The following is a 15,896-nucleotide window of genomic DNA, read 5'->3' as shown; positions in this document are numbered from 1 at the left end:
TCACTGAAAATGGATCTTAACATAGATGTTGAGCTAAAAAATACAATGAAGGCTTATGACTTTACTACTGGAGACCATAATTAAGTTCTTTTCCTGTTTCTTATAACCAAATTTCCTTATAGTTCTGTACTCAATTATGAAAACTAATCATTACTCCAATCATATATGAGCAGTTCCATGGAAAAACATTACCAACATATAAGAGGATAAAAATCAGGAGACTGAAGTTCTAGTCTTTTCTCTGCCACTATCTGTATAGCCATAAGCAAGTCACCTATCCTCTCCAAACCTCAATTTCCTTAGCTACTGTAAAAAGAGAATAACATAAGCTCACTCTCTGAGAAAGGAGTCAGAATTGTGAAATCTCCTCTTAAAAAGATTTGGCTTTTAGTTAAACTACAAAATAAGGCATGTGAATCTCAAAATATTTTACTTATTTAAATATTGAATTTAGATCTATTGAACAAAAGACCTTAGGGTACTAATCATACAAGGTGAAGATCCCAGGTAAATTTCAATTGGCAATGCTCTGCTGACAACACAAAACAAGATTTCCTGGCTGTGTTTTCTTGTCCTAAGTTGTTATTCTCTCGGTGTCAAATTGCTTTTACCACAAGGCCCATCTTTTTAATCATTTGAGATGCGAACTTCTGTCTGTACAGTTGGTAAGGTCTTTCAAATGTTTAAAATGTTTAAAAGCCTTGTTTAGGAAAATACTGATAGTTCCTAAACTATATTTACTGCTAATTACTCAAGATGAAACTGAATTTAATATGAATTCAATGTTTTTTTCTTTCTTCCTATCCTAAATTGAATCCTTTATTAGACACACATTACAAAAACTAAGATAATATCTGGTGTTTGAGGCAGCAATCCATTCTGTCGTTTCCTGATGCAGTCAGTTAAAAAAAAAAAAAAAAAAAAACAGAAACAAAAAACCCCAAACCTTTTCTGAGGCCGTTTAAGCCTAAAACACAACATGGGTTTGCTGATTCCTCAACACTGTTCCTCCCAGAAGGGATTGAACCATATATTCCCTGACATCCCTTTCAGCATTAACATTCAACAGTTCTTAGAGTTCAGAGGTATATTCTACGACTAAAACAGAACATTCTTTGAGTAAAGATATTTGTGTCTAATCTTACAAATCTGTAAAGTAAGAATGAGATTTTAGTGCTATGTAGTCAAAAAGACAGCAAAGATGAAATAAGTTAAAATACTGCCGGGGAAAAGGGAGAAACAATATTTATTGAGATACCTTTCATTTCTTTACATATTATATTCATAAAAACAACTCCAGGAAGTAAGCTTTATTATTTCATTTTGAAATGAGGAAGCAGAGGCTCAGTGAAGTTTAAGTAGTGGCCCAAGGATACTATGGTAAGTGGTACAGCCAGAATTCAAACCCTGGTTTCTAACACCAGTCATTATGTCCATTGTATGAATTAAGCAAAATGCTAAACTTAACACTGTACATTTTTGTGTACTGATATAAACTGTTTAGTAAGTTTTGTTGACCCAGAGCAAATTACACACGATTTTCTCACTATACAAAAAATTTGAAATGCATTAATGACGAAATTATTCATGTTTATAGAAAACAAGTATATTCAGAGATGGACTACCCCAACAGAAGTAGGAAACGTTTGTCTTAAGTGCTGTGACATAACACACGTTGCCATAGGTGAAGGATGCATTACCTGAGCCCGTGAATATTTTGTTTGGTTAGATCCTATTGTCTGTCTCTCCTGAAAATGCCTTAGGAAATCAATTTCAGGCGGGAGATTATAAATCACAAGTGAAATACAAAACGACACACAAAAAAGATTTATTTTAAAAAGTACAGTAAGCGTTAATTACCCCAACGAATGGATAACGGAGAACAGGTGTCATGTTCAGCCACCACCTTGGCTTCTTCACAACCTCTTCCAGAAAACCGATTCAGGAGGTAAGAAGCGACAGAAGTCAGTCCTTGAGAAGACCCTCTTCTCCAGTGCGGCGGCGCCCTTGCTCTCGGCCCGCCTGCTGCCCTCGGTCGGTTACAGCGCCCCCCGCGCCCTCTCCCGCCCGGGCGTCTGACGGCGGCGAGACGGGCAGAGAACGCCCGTTGGACAAACTCAGGCCACGCAAAAACACGACTATACAGGGGTGCTGGTGCTGCTGTGCGGGTGACTCGCGCCGGGTACATCTACCTCCTACGCCCCGGCTGGGATCTCCCCTTCCCTTCTGTCACCCCTACCTCAAACTCCGTGAGGAAAACTGGGACCTCCTCGTCACCCGCCACCACGCATTTTAGAAACTCCCTGGAGCATCTGACTTCCCTCACCGGTCCTCTTCAGCGCCCCTTTCGGGTCTTGGTGGTTAACGACAAGCTCTTTCCTTACCTCTCTCAAATAGGACTTGACGGAGAGGAAGAGAAGAATCCGTCGTCGGGTCTCGTTTGCTTCCCGCAGCGCCTCACCCACCGACCGCCCCGCCCCTTCCCCTCCCGTCTCCTCTCCTTCCCTCTTTCTCCCCCAGGATCGCGCTGGCGCTGGGGTGAGAAGCTAGAACTGAGGGCGGGCAGGGCGCGCATGCGCGCTGAGAGTTGAGCCGCTAGGCACAGAACCGGAAACTTGGAAACAAAGTTCGGAGCCCCGCCCTCGCCTCGCGCTGCCCAGCCGTCTGGCCCCGCCGACCCACGACCCACCGGCCCGCGGATCCACACATCGGCCCGGCTCTAGCGTACGCCATGTCTGGTTCCTCCAGCGTCGCCGCTATGAAGAAAGTGGTTCAGCAGCTCCGGCTGGAGGCTGGGCTCAACCGCGTGAAGGTGAGCGGGGACAGACGGCCGAGGGGGAGGGGAAGGCGGCGGCGGGTGGGATCCCGCGGCCAAGCTGGCTGCTCTCGCTTCCCGCGGGGAGAACGCGCACTCAGCGGCGACGGTCGGGGAGCGGCCAGCTTTAGAGGAATCGCCGCGCGGGTCGGCGCTGTGGTTTGGGGGCCGATCAGTCCGTCCTTCCGCCCCAGGACTTTCCAAGGCGGGCTGGCCCCTGGGCTGAGCTACGGCCCACATTCCGTCCCTCCACGTCCCTCTCTAGGCAGTGACTTCTTAGCTGGCTCGCCAGCAGCTGCACCTCCGCGCGCCGTCCGCACCCTGCCCTCCCCCTACCAACCTTCACCGTTTCTCGTCACCGGACAGGGTATTTTCCGACCTTTGATTGAGGACAGACTTATTCTTTTCATTTCTGATTTTTCCCAAACTTATTCCCTTTAGTAGAGTCTTACCTCCAGTTCCCCTGGGTCCATTGAACACATAGTTGAGAACGAATTTTTGCATAACTTAAACTATGGGTTGAAAGAAACATGTTTGTTTTCGAAACGTTCCCAGATGGTAAGGTTACGGTCCGCGCCCCGTACAACTTCGAACAAAGCGTGCATATTGTACCTATTCAGCACGGTTTGCTCGGTTCTGACCTTGGGAATGTGTACTGGTCCATATGCCCGAGAAGGTGATTAGGGTGGGCCAGTATTGGTTTTAGTTATTTTGGCGTCTGGTATTGTCAAGGCTGTTTACTTTGGGGGAAGAGGCCTTTTGTCTGTTGATTTGACAGCCTGCTATTCCAAGTATTTCCCTGATTTTTAAAATCCTAAATAGATTGGCTTCTTTCTGGTGCAGTAGGTCGGGTTACATGTGTAACCTTTCTTGTAGTTACAAAAACGAGAATATAAATCATGTACCCCGTTTCCAACATGATTTGACTTTAGACTCATCAGACTAGTCTCTTTATTTCTTCCTGAAATGTTTTGCTTAACTAGATAAGTCAGGGAACTAGCTTAGTTGTGATACCTCAGGAAGGGAGGGAAATTCCTACCGATCTTGGTGTGGGATGCCCTTCCTAGCATTTAAATGCTGTAGGCCAAACAGTGTGGCCTGAATTTCTCTAATTTCCAAATTCTCACCTAATCTCCGTGGTTTATGGTCAGTCTTGGCTAGATTTAGCTCTGACATTTGAAATCATATATTTCTTTTTTTTCGGCGGCTGGCTGGTACAGGGATGGAACCCCGGACCTTGGTATTATCAGCACCATTGCTCTAACCAACTGAGCTAATGAGCCATCCCGAAATTATGTATTTCTTAAATAACCATTATATTCTCATTCAGATGTGCCTTTATCAGATTGGAGTTGACCAGAAAAAAAAAAGGGTGGGGAAAAAAGAGCCTGGTGAAAGCAGTAATTGTAAGTAATTGTAAGTAGTCTCCAGAGAAAATGAGATGAATTCATCAGACTATAAAGACTTCCATGAGCTTTACTTTGAACACCATAGTGGTTGCCCCTCCAACTCCCCAGCCTGACTCTACCTCGTATATCTGATTCTCAGTAGGCTTCTGATTGGAATCATTAGCATGACCTGTAGCAAGGCGGGGAGGGCATCCCACTTCAGGATTTTAAATGAGCTTTTCTTTGGACATAGTGCTAAATGTGATTAGGTTCTGTTTCACGTTGTTTATCCATTATACTGCTAGGTGTTTTTTTGTGATAGTTTTAAAGTAGCACAAGCTCACTGTGTTTAAACCTTTATGTTTGAGTACATTTGATAGAAATTATCACAAGTGCTTGACAAACTCATAGGTAGGTCAGGATACTTTTGTGAGTGAAAAGAGCACTTACATACCAGGATTACAGAATTTCAACCTCCCAGATGGTAATTACTACAGTGCCTTGAAGGCTAGCAGTTTGTCCAGTTTTAGACTCTTTGTCTCAGCTTTCCCCACTGCTTGGAATGCTGTTTCTCACTGATGGTTATTTGGCTGGATCTCATCATTTAGATCTTGGCTTAAGTGTCACCTCACACACCTTCCCTTAGGTGGCTAACTACCCAGTCACATTCTAACAAATCACTCTTTACTACAGAGCACCTTGTCTTTTTCCCTGAACTGTCAGCTCCATAACAGCAGGAATATCGCTTTTCTTATATATTCTCAGTGCCTAGAAGTTTATTTGGCATATAATGGATAATGGTGCTGGTGCTTGAGAAGTTTGTGAAAGGATTTAAATTTGGACCCTTACCTACACTTTAGACAGAAAACGAACAGATACTTTACTGTAAGCTTATTGCTGGTTAATGTGAATGAAACCAAATACTGTAGCATTTCTAAAAATAATACCACCCATTCCCCTACTTTAGCTATACCTCTTTTGGGGTGGTTGCAGCCATTTGTAAAAGTACTTGGTACCAGGATTTTTAAAAAGTACATACTTTTCCACAAGACCTAATAAACCTATGGAATTCATTATGCTGTTAAGCCAAACATACGAATAGATTTGAGAAGAGTTTACAGTAGATTCATCTCAGGGTGATGGATTCTTTTATCAGGTCTGGAGTACAGATGTAATCTGCAGGGGTTCTTGGTGTAGAGAGCATTTGTGATGCTGTTAACTCCCTTTCAAAGCCACATATCCAGCTGGACTGGACACCTGCTCTCTCCCTCCTTGGGGATTTTTAAGACTGAGAATAACAGCTGGCCCGTTAGAGCGCAGTATTATAACACCAACGTCAAAGGTTTGGATCCCCGTGCCTGCCAGCCACCAAAAACAAAAAAAAACAAAAAAAAAATCCCGGACAATAAAATAAATGACTATTTTTCCCATCTTCCTAAACCTCAATTCAAAACTTAGGATATTGGATGCATTTGGGGCATCTTTTAGTTGTTCACTTTCTGCATCACAACAGTTCGGTTCGTTGTTCTGGTATTAGCGTACCATCAACTGTTTAATGTTAGAAAGCTGTAGACAGTGGGAGCTTTCTCCCCAGCATCATGTGACTGGAAGGCTGATAGCAAACCTCAGTTTAACTTTTCTGAGCAGCCTGCCTTTAAGAAACTGTATTATTTGCTTCAAATGTGATTCAACAATGTTCATATATTTATGCAATGCCCCAAACAGGATTTAGGGAACTTCTATGGCTTTAGAATTTTGATTATATTCTACAGCACCTTACCAGAATATAAAGAAATAGATGTTTAAGTGAATGAATGCATGCCTTTTACTGTGTTTTAGTTTAAAGGCAAGAAGTATGAGTCTGTATAAATTTGAAGAACACTGCGCTGAATGCATTCTTACAGTATTTGGTTTTCTAAATTATATGCTAGTTATCCGACATTATGTTCATTCACAGTAGCATTTTTCCAGTAATACTGCTTTCAAGACAAAAGTAATAGTTTGCCAGAATATTGATGCTTTTTGCTTAACCTCTAATAGCGTGTATTGCTTTTAAGATAAAGCAAGATGTTAAGTAGCCTCAGGCTTGCACCTGAACAGACTATAATTATTAAGCAAGATGTGCTATGCTTTGTAGATAAATGCAATTTTGCTGTTTATAGTGAATCATTTGATACTTCTCATAAGCAAGCAAAAGAAAACATACTATGAACCAGTCTTATTACAAACAGTAAATAGAAGAGCTCAGTATGTGACTTTTAGTCTTCAATTAGTCTATAATATTTTCTTTTGAGGCAAGAGGAGGGCTGTTTATTTCAAGTGTTTCCAAAGATTTGAGAAAACCTTCCTTAAAACTTTCTTACCACCTCCCACGTTCCCCCTCTTTTTTATGTGCAGGTTTCCCAGGCAGCTGCAGACTTGAAACAATTCTGTCTGCAGAATGCTCAACATGACCCCCTGCTGACTGGAGTGTCTTCAAGTACAAATCCCTTCAGACCTCAGAAAGTCTGTTCCTTTTTGTAGTAAAATGGATCTTCAAAGGTAAGTTGCCTTAAATAAAAACAAAAACCCACATAAGAATAACTAGTCAAGTCTCTATTTGCAGCACTTAAAAGACATCCCATGCACTTTCATTTGGTGCTCCAAGTCCAGCTTTGTAAGGAAATGAGTATTGATGAAACTTGCTGATTTAAGTCGTCATAAAGACAAATCGTTTCTATTTTACTATAAAGAGGGTTAAATAGAGGATGTAATAACCATAAAAAAGGTATAGGCAAGTTACTACAAAATTCTACTGCTGTGAAAAGCCATCTGTTACTTTTTAATGCATAGGCCTAATGGCATGTATATTTTGGGGTCCTCAAGTACTAGTTTTATTTTTGTGTACCTAGCAAATATTTATTTTTTTGTCATTTTTTCGTGACCGGCACTCAGCCAGTGAGTGCACCGGTCAGTCCCATATAGGATCCGAACCCGCGGCGGGAGCGTCGCAGCACTCCCAGCGCAGCACTCTACCAAGTGCGCCACGGCCTCGGCCCTCCTAGCAAATATTTAGACATTTAAAAAAATCTTCAGTGTTTGTGGGGATAGCTTTTAAAGTATTACCAATTGGGGCCGAGCCCGTGGCGCACTCGGTAGAGTGCTGCGCTGGGAGCGCGGCGACGCTCCCGCCGCGGGTTCGGATCCTATATAAGAATGACCGGTGCACTCACTGGCTGAGTGCCGGTCACGAAAAAACGACAAACAAAATAAAAAAAATAAAAAATAAAAATAAAAATAAATAAATAAATAAAGTATTACCAATTGATTCTGATTAATTCTGATGTTAACTGCTCCAGTAGAACCTAGGTATAGGGCATTATAGCAAAGAATTGAGAACTGTGAATGCAAGAGAAAATCAGGAAGTAGTTGAATAAGCTGATATGATGTGGCCATTTGGAGTGAGGAATAACATTTTACTTTTTATCCTCATGTGTTGGGCAAAGATAAACCATGAAAGTAATGAAGTATATGAGTTTGTGGTGGCAGTCAGACAGTGGATTGGATTTCAGAGAATTAAGAAACTAAAGAGATGCTGGCTTTATTAAAGCATGCTTCTGTAAGTTAATTTCTACCTTCCAGATCAAATGTCATATGCTCAAAAACGTAGGTAAGTCCAAAAGAGATGTGACCAAAAATGTGCTTTGGATAACTTAAAATGTAATCCAAAGGTGCTACCTTTTATAAATCCTTAGCAACTTAGTTAGGGTGTATATTCACCAGCATTAATTTATGAGAAGCAAACAATCTGAAAGTGCTTAAATTCTGTGTGTGTGTATGTGTGTTACATGGTACACACTCTTTACTTGACTTGGTAAAGTCCAGGAAGCTGCTTCCTAAAATACCTTGCTATGTGGTTGTGCCCTCCGGAATTAAGCTTTGTAGACTTGGGAGTGACCAGGAAGTCTGTATAACATATTTCCAGTAAATACAATGATTGGTCAACATTGTTAAGTTTTTTGGAAACACTGAGGGTGGGGTGGGGGGACACACCTTTGAGTAACAGGTTCTCCATAAAGAGTCTAGCACCTTCATGTTTAATAGTTTGGTATTTTCTTGCTTCTGGCAATAGTTAGTTCTTCATAGCAGTTTTTGGAAGTTTCATATTTTTTTGATTAAAGATTCTTTTTTAACCTCAGTTCCTGTTGCATTCACTTTACACAGTGGTTTATTTTCATTTGACATAAAATACTCTTAAGAAGCCTAGGCAGCTGTTAATAGTTTCATTTCACAGGAGTCTACAGATTAAGTGTTTAAACAACTTGTTCAAGTTTATAAACACGGCTGGGATAAGAACCCAGATTCCAAAGTAAAATAATGGCTATTAATCCCAGAATTATAAGAAAACAGCTTTGTGGATATTGTGATTTGAAACAATTTGGGATAGGGAAAGATTATTTGGGTATAAAAAAGCATCGCTTATCACAATTGAATGTACCATACAGATCACCTCATTAGAATGTAAATTTTAATTCAGTAGGTTTGAAGTGAGGCCCTAGAACCTGCATTCATTACATGCTCCCACATTTTACTGGTGCTGATGGTCATAGGCCTACATGGAGTGGCACGAATGTAAAGGATATACATTGGAGTCTTTATACTCATAAATAGCTTTTAAAAATTATGTGGCTTCTTAAGAGTATTTTATGTCAAATGAAAAAACTTAGCATAGGTAATTTAGCAATAGGCAATACATGAAAAATAGAAATGATCATGATCAGCACACCTGGAAATAATCACTTTCAAAAGATTTTTCTTTTAAGAGGAAAATTTTTATTTTTAAAAATAAGAATCACAGGGCTGAGCCCGTGGCGCACTCGGGAGAGTGCGGCGCTGGGAGCGCGGCGACACTCCCGCCGCGGGTTTGGATCCTATATAGGAATGGCCGGTGCACTCACTGGCTGAGTACCGGTCACGAAAAAGACAAAAAATTAAAAAAAAAAAAAGAATCACAGAAAGTGCAGTTTTTCATTCTGCCTTTAAAAAACAATGAATTTTTTCTATTTCATTAACCATTCTTTGTAAACAAGATTTTCAATGGTTGTACCATAACTTAATTATACTTTATTGAATACTGAAGTTTCCAAATTTGAGGCTATTGTGAGGCAAACATCTTGGTATCTATATGTATCTTTTACCTCTAACTATTTATTTAAGATGAATTTCTAGAAATGAAATTAGTCAACAAGGGACGAACAAGATAAACATTTAAAATTTTAATAACAGTCGATAACTACTGCCAATATAATACTTTGGTATTCCACGAAGGGCATGAGCGTGTTTTTTTTCTGAGCCCTTGCGAAACAAACCTTAGTCTGTTTGCTACCATTTTAAGTGAGGTTAAACATTTTTCATGTTTTTTGACCGTAACACATTGATTCTGTTTATGCCTCTTCAACATTTTTGTTATGAAATATCTCAAATTTTGAAATAAATACAAAGATAAACCACTTATCGACCATTCTGAATGAAATGTTTTACCTTGTTTCTTTTAAAAAGAAATAAAACAGTTAATACTTTTTCTACCTTTCCATATAGATAACTTATCTGGAAGTTGGTATGCCCACGTTTTCACTTTTTACTATATGTACTTATTGTATTTTGTAGCTTTAAAATATAACTTTTGTTTAAGGCATAACTTTGGTTTCTTGATTTTTGAAACTATTTCCACATAGATTATTCAGTCATTTTAATTGCTATAAAGTACCAGGGGTGTTCAAAGAGTTCATGGATTCATATTATCTTTTAATTCCATTTTCCCATGAACTTTTTGAAATACCCTCTTTTTACATCATACATGTAAACCTTAGTTTATTCATCCATTCCCCTATTGAATTACATTTAGGCTGTTTCCAGTTCTTTGCTGTTAAAACACTACTACAGCCAATATCCTTGTACATGTTTCTCTATGTATAGGTTTATCTAAGTAAACAGTAGTGTGGTTGCATCTTCTACTAGATATTGCCAAACTGCTATCCTAAATTCTCTAGCTCATTTTTCAGGGAATGCTCAGATTTTTCTTGATTTAAAAGATTTTTATATTAATCTTTTTTACAATACACAGTGTATTTCGGCAGTGATGTTAGCAAGTTAACCTGTAAGTCTGTTTATTTGTAAAACTGGAATAATATATATTTCAGAATGGTTGTGAAAGTTGAGAAAGTTAGATTTTACTGTCTACTACACCATATACATTTCCCATCCTATTTCTCATTCTTTCTTAGAAACCCTGTGATAACATATATGCTTTTCAAAAAGACAAAGACAAGGAAACAGGCTTAGTTTAATTGAAAGCATTTTATAAGCTGACATTTGAATGAATGCCCTAAGAGTAATATAAGATGTACTGTTATTCAGAAAAATAGTACATGAGCAATTTATAAAAAACTGAGAGATACAAAAACAGGGATAATTGGTAATTATTGATGAAAAAAGTTTAAAAACTAAGTTCTTTGATACTTTACCCTCATCTACCTTTTTTCTTTTTTTTTTTTTCCATTTCAGGTTTCCAAAACCACTTCTCATGAACCAGTGAATATTCAAAAGAGCGCCAAATTTGAAGCCTGTACAAAAGCTTATCCCTATAACACATGTGCCATAATATACAAACTTCTACTTGTCAGTCCTTAACATCTACCTCTCTGAATTTTCATGAATTTCTATTTCACAAGGGTAATTATTTTATATACACTGGCAGCAGCATATAATAAAATAGTATAAACATTTTTTGCTTTATTATTGGTATTAACTATACTATGTATTAATTTGTTTTGAACCCCTATGGGGGTTAAATTTTTAGTGTTTGTTCCACTGACTCTATCACATGACTTTATGCCATACATTTGCAAGACTGCTAGGGAATTAAAGGTAAACTGCAGACTTTTATTCCTTTAAGGTCAGGAGGAGTCTGTTAAGGCCTATGTTTCTATCCATGAGTTATTTATAGGGTTAACTTTGTTTTAATTAATCCAAATAAACTCCTTTGTATGGGTATTACCGGTTATACCTAAAAGTTAGTTACATCATAGCAGATGGCTTGCCTAGCAAGGATAGCAGTAGGAAGAAAAGACTGGAAGTAAGAATTCCAATAGAAGAATACCTGGCCTCCAATTTAAGTTAAAACTATGTGCCAGACATGGGGAACCTAAGATTAATTGAGTATAAAATCGGGCTACACATCTACCAACCATTTTCTTTTTCTCCAGCCCACATGTTCTACGCAAATGCAACCAGAAAAGTTAATTTGAACCTTGATTCTAAAATTATTCACATATACCAAAAAATAAGAGAACTGAATTTCAGGAAACCCAAGTTGCAACTTCTAAACTCTCATCAAAATGACTTTTATTTGTATTTGCTACATAAACATACAGTGGCAATTCATGGCACTTGGAAATTTGTCTAAACATGAAAGATTAATGAAAACAGGTAAATGCCATTTTGAAAAGGGTATTCGCTCACAAATAATTTACCAAGTTCAAGATAGGTCTGTTCAGCAAAATCCAGTATTATTCCCTCAGTACTTTATAAATGGAATTTTCTTCTACTTGTATCCATTTCCCGGGGCTGAAAATTAAAGGGGGAAAAAACACAAAAACATAATGAACAATTCAGGTAAGATAGTAAAAATTAACTTCCTTAGACCTTTATAGCTCTGAGACCCTGAATAATCAGTCTTAGATTTAATATAAAAGGTGTTGGAAGTTACTGTTCTGTGTATACGTATATAATTTTAAAGTAAAAATGTTCCTTAAGTGAAGTGCTACTTTCTCAATAGAAGAGTATGTTCTATAATACTGGAGTTTTCATTTACAATTTAAGAAGATCTCCAAACATCTATGAAACATCTATGGCAATGCAAAAGCATGCAGTAGAATCGCATTTTAAGACTGTCACATTATAAGATTGCTGGGCCTCATCCCCTAAGCTGCTGATCCAGAATTTCCATTCTAACAGGTTCCTAGGTGATGCTGCTGGTCCCACTTTGAGAATCACTGATCTTTAGAATACTTAAACAAAAATGAACGAGGATTTATCACCAGACCCAGATACCATATCAGATTGGTTCTCTCTAGCTCATGGGGGAAGAAATTCAGAAGGCTAACTTAAGTATAAATACCCAAAGTTTAAAGCACATGGTTTCTTTTTCATTCTATATATTTTAAATGATTTAAATGGTTTTCAAATAGGAAACACATACCTTATGGACCCATTCATACTCTCCATATTTAGAATCAAAGGTTCCTTTCTGAAGAGATCTTAACTTTAACGTAAAGCGTGGTCCAAGTTCCTGAATTCCCACTTTTTTTTCACTCTTGAAAATGTACCTTCCAAGACAAAAGAGTTAAGGAAATTAGTCTGAATGAACTCAACTGTATGTATTTAACATTATGACAGAGTTCAAAAGATAATTTATGTTCTCTTCTAAAATACTTGTTACAATATATTAGAAAAGTTTCATGTTGAAAATGTACTTTAATGATTGAAGTCAAAGTCCAAAGAGTTAAACCTTCCTCACCTGTGAAATCTGAAGAAAATATAATCCCGCTGATTGTGGAATGTGGCAACCTGCCTTCCAATAAACTGAGGGTTATGGGGAAAGAGAGACGCAAACATACGTCCAACCGAATGACCTAGCCGTGTTGTAAAGTTATTCAGAATTATTTCAGGTACATGTTCTGTGGGGTCCTTGCCTCTTCTCTAGAAAAAGAATGTAAAATCACAATAACAAATTAAGCTAATTAGCAAAACAATACCTCTCAATGCAATTTCAAGTATCAGAATTTATATGACAAATTAGATATATTTAAAGATTTTATTTCTATTTAATGACGGCTATTGTCTGCTACAACTCAAACAATCTCACAAGGAAACTAGATAAAACTACTGCTTTAATCAGGACAAATGCCATTATTAAAATCAACTAGATCTATAAGATACAATTAGATCTGCTAATCAAATACTGTGTGAGGAGATCAATGCCAATAAAGCATGAAACTTACCTTAATTTCTTTACGAAGCCGAACACTGCTCATTTTAAAATGAGCAGTTGGACCATTTGGCAAGTGACTCAAAAGAAGTCCATCTGTTCATGTAAGTTAAGAAAACACACTGAACTCTGTAATCTAAACCTTAAACTGTTTAAATATGTGGTCCTCTGTATGTTCAAAGGCCCCTAAAATCTGCAGCTAAGTGAATATGTGGATGTATGTATTCCTCTTGGTTGAGTGAAGTTTTCCTACGATGCCAAAAACTTAAAACATGTCCATCAGCCTAAATCTTTAAAGAAAATAGATTAACTTAGAGTAGTCCTACTTTTTTTTTTTTTTTTTTTTTAACCATATGATAAATAGCTTATCATCACCCCCAATAGGGTACCTTGGGCTTTTAACTAAAGTAGGTAGAAAAAAACTATTGCATGAGAACTACTCTAGCAGAAATGATAGAATGGGATGGGATTCTAGAATAAAATAGCACTGCAAATAGAATATAAATTTATGTCCATGTTCAGAAGAGGTTTATAAACCTGAAAATGCCACTTTAATACATTTGTACAATGAGGATGTGCTGTCAGCTTTAAATATCATTCCACAAGACCAGAGGCTCAAGCTCTCTTCAAATCAAATCCATTAAGATAAGCTCTTGCTCTTAAGATGACTCTACCACAAATTATAGTCAACCAGCCAATTAATAACCATTTACTGTCTACCATGAACAGAGAATTAAGCTACATGTTCTAAACTACAAATGAAATATAAGACACCTACCTATGATCAGCAGGGTTAGCAGCCAAAGGGCTCTAAAAGTCCTGGCTGCAGCAAACTAAGATTACTACCTATGCAACATTCCTCAAGTCTTTGTATCACAACTTAATTTTAACCTACAACACTTACTTTTCAATGAATAATTTTTGGCTACTGGCTCTACAAGCAGACACAATTGATAGCAATGGATAGGGCTGTAATTTATTATGCTTTTTTAGTTAAAAAATTTTTAAACATTTCATCTGATTCAACAACTGAACATTAAATGGAGGTATCACACTGTTTTAAATCTACCTGCACACAAATGAGTTTTACAAAACAGATGTTGCCATCTTTTTATAATGGCTTCAACACCCCTCATTCATCCAGATGATAAAATGATTTTTTTTGTGTGTGGCTGGCTGGTACAGGAAACTGAATCCTTGACCTTGGTGTTACAAGTTAGTGCTCTAACCAACCAAGCTAACTGGCTAGCCCCCCAGATTATAAACTATGGTTACCTTCAACTTCCCCCCTCTCCCACCAAATCTTGCTGCTTTTACCTTCACATGTTCTTCATTTCTACAGTCTCTTCTTTACCCTTCCTGTTATTGTCTTATTTGAGGTCCTTGAGATTTTCCACCTAGATTAAACTCTATCGTTGGTCTGACCTCTTCTCTCTCACTATTTCAAGTACATCTTCTAATACAGACTGTAAATTAAGTCTGGATTTAGGCCTTGCTTCTATAAGTAATCAACTGTGGAACTCAGCTTTATTGCTGTTATCTGTACCACAGTTTCTCAAATGCTAAGTGAAAACTAAAATTAGTCAGCTGTAGTTACTACTACTCTGTCATCACAGGCTTATCTACAGAATAAAGACTTCAGTATGGCACTCATAATGTGGCTACAAACTACCTTTCTAACTTGACTCCCTTATTGCCTCCCCAAGTCTTCCCTAACTGGTAGGCACATCTTATACAGTCATGAGCTACATAACAATGCTTTGGTTAATGACAGACCACATATATGAAGGTGGTCCCTTAAGATTATAATGAAGCTGAAAAATTACTATTGAGTAGTGGTGTCGTATTGCTGACGTTGTAGTGCAACATGTTACCTTTTCTATATTTAGATACGCAAATACCATTGTGTTACAATTGCCTTCAGTATTCAGTATATAGTAACAAGCTGTACAGGTTTGTAGCCTAGGAGAAATAGGGCATACCATATAGACTATTCCATCTAGGTTTGCTAAGTACAGTCTGTGATGTTCACATGACAACGATTAAATCACCTCACGACACACACATTTCTTAGAATTCTTAAAACGTATCCTTATTAAGTGATGCATGACTGCACTATACCTGTTAATCCTATCATGCATCATGCTATTTTTTGTTTTGTTTTGTTTTGGGGAGCTGGTTGGAAAGGGGATTCATGCTATTTTAAATACCTGCAATATTTTACTAATCCATTAGGCCTTCTTCAAATACTACCTCTTTTTAGACAGAATAAAGCTCTAAATCTCAGCTCTCCCTGTTCCTTATCATAGCACTTGTCAGTTATTTGAGTTATAGTCATGAAAATGCCTTTCTTCCTAACTAATCCATTAACTCTTAGAAATAGATCTGCTGGTTACAGATATTAGTACCTACTACGTTGTAGATGATCAGGAAACATTTGAATTCTTTTCTTCTTTTTAAAGATTCACCACAGGTTCCACTTCATGAAGTACAGCCAAGAATATTTGTTTCATTTGCACATTGAGAATATCATAAAATAATAAGGGGGCCAGGAGATATAAAAGTAATTTCTTCCAAACCAAATCAAGGCTGAAATACTTTCTAGAACATTCCCTCTAAGTTAGGGTTTGTGTCAAAAGCAAGTATAAAATCCAAACCTATCAGC

The 15,896-nt window shown here is 37.9% G+C and overlaps 2 protein-coding genes across 2 annotated transcripts in view; one reads left to right on the top strand and one right to left on the bottom strand.

Annotated features, from left to right (window-relative positions):
• Window positions 1–2,589: 2,589 nt before the first annotated feature.
• On the top strand, window positions 2,590–10,967 carry GNG5 (G protein subunit gamma 5). The gene is made up of 3 exons (XM_063104527.1): window positions 2,590–2,812; window positions 6,601–6,744; window positions 10,747–10,967. The coding sequence occupies exons 1-2, from the start codon at window positions 2,732–2,734 to the stop codon at window positions 6,724–6,726; spliced, it is 207 nt and encodes a 68-aa protein (XP_062960597.1). The 5' UTR covers window positions 2,590–2,731; the 3' UTR covers window positions 6,727–6,744; window positions 10,747–10,967.
• The window catches only part of RPF1 (ribosome production factor 1 homolog), a 21,171-nt gene continuing 15,849 nt past the window's right edge, over window positions 10,575–15,896 (bottom strand). Inside the window, exons 6-9 of the mRNA XM_063104525.1 lie at window positions 13,245–13,327; window positions 12,761–12,942; window positions 12,443–12,569; window positions 10,575–11,808 (exon numbers count right to left, since the gene is read on the bottom strand). Coding sequence (XP_062960595.1) covers window positions 11,767–11,808; window positions 12,443–12,569; window positions 12,761–12,942; window positions 13,245–13,327 — 434 coding nt within the window. The 3' untranslated portion in view covers window positions 10,575–11,766. The remainder of the gene's footprint in view (window positions 11,809–12,442; window positions 12,570–12,760; window positions 12,943–13,244; window positions 13,328–15,896) is intronic.

Source organism: Cynocephalus volans, chromosome 8 (genome assembly GCF_027409185.1).
Source record: "Cynocephalus volans isolate mCynVol1 chromosome 8, mCynVol1.pri, whole genome shotgun sequence".
Lineage (NCBI taxonomy): Eukaryota > Metazoa > Chordata > Mammalia > Dermoptera > Cynocephalidae > Cynocephalus > Cynocephalus volans.
Note: the sequence above shows the minus strand (reverse complement) of the source record. Positions and strands in the feature narration are given on the sequence as shown.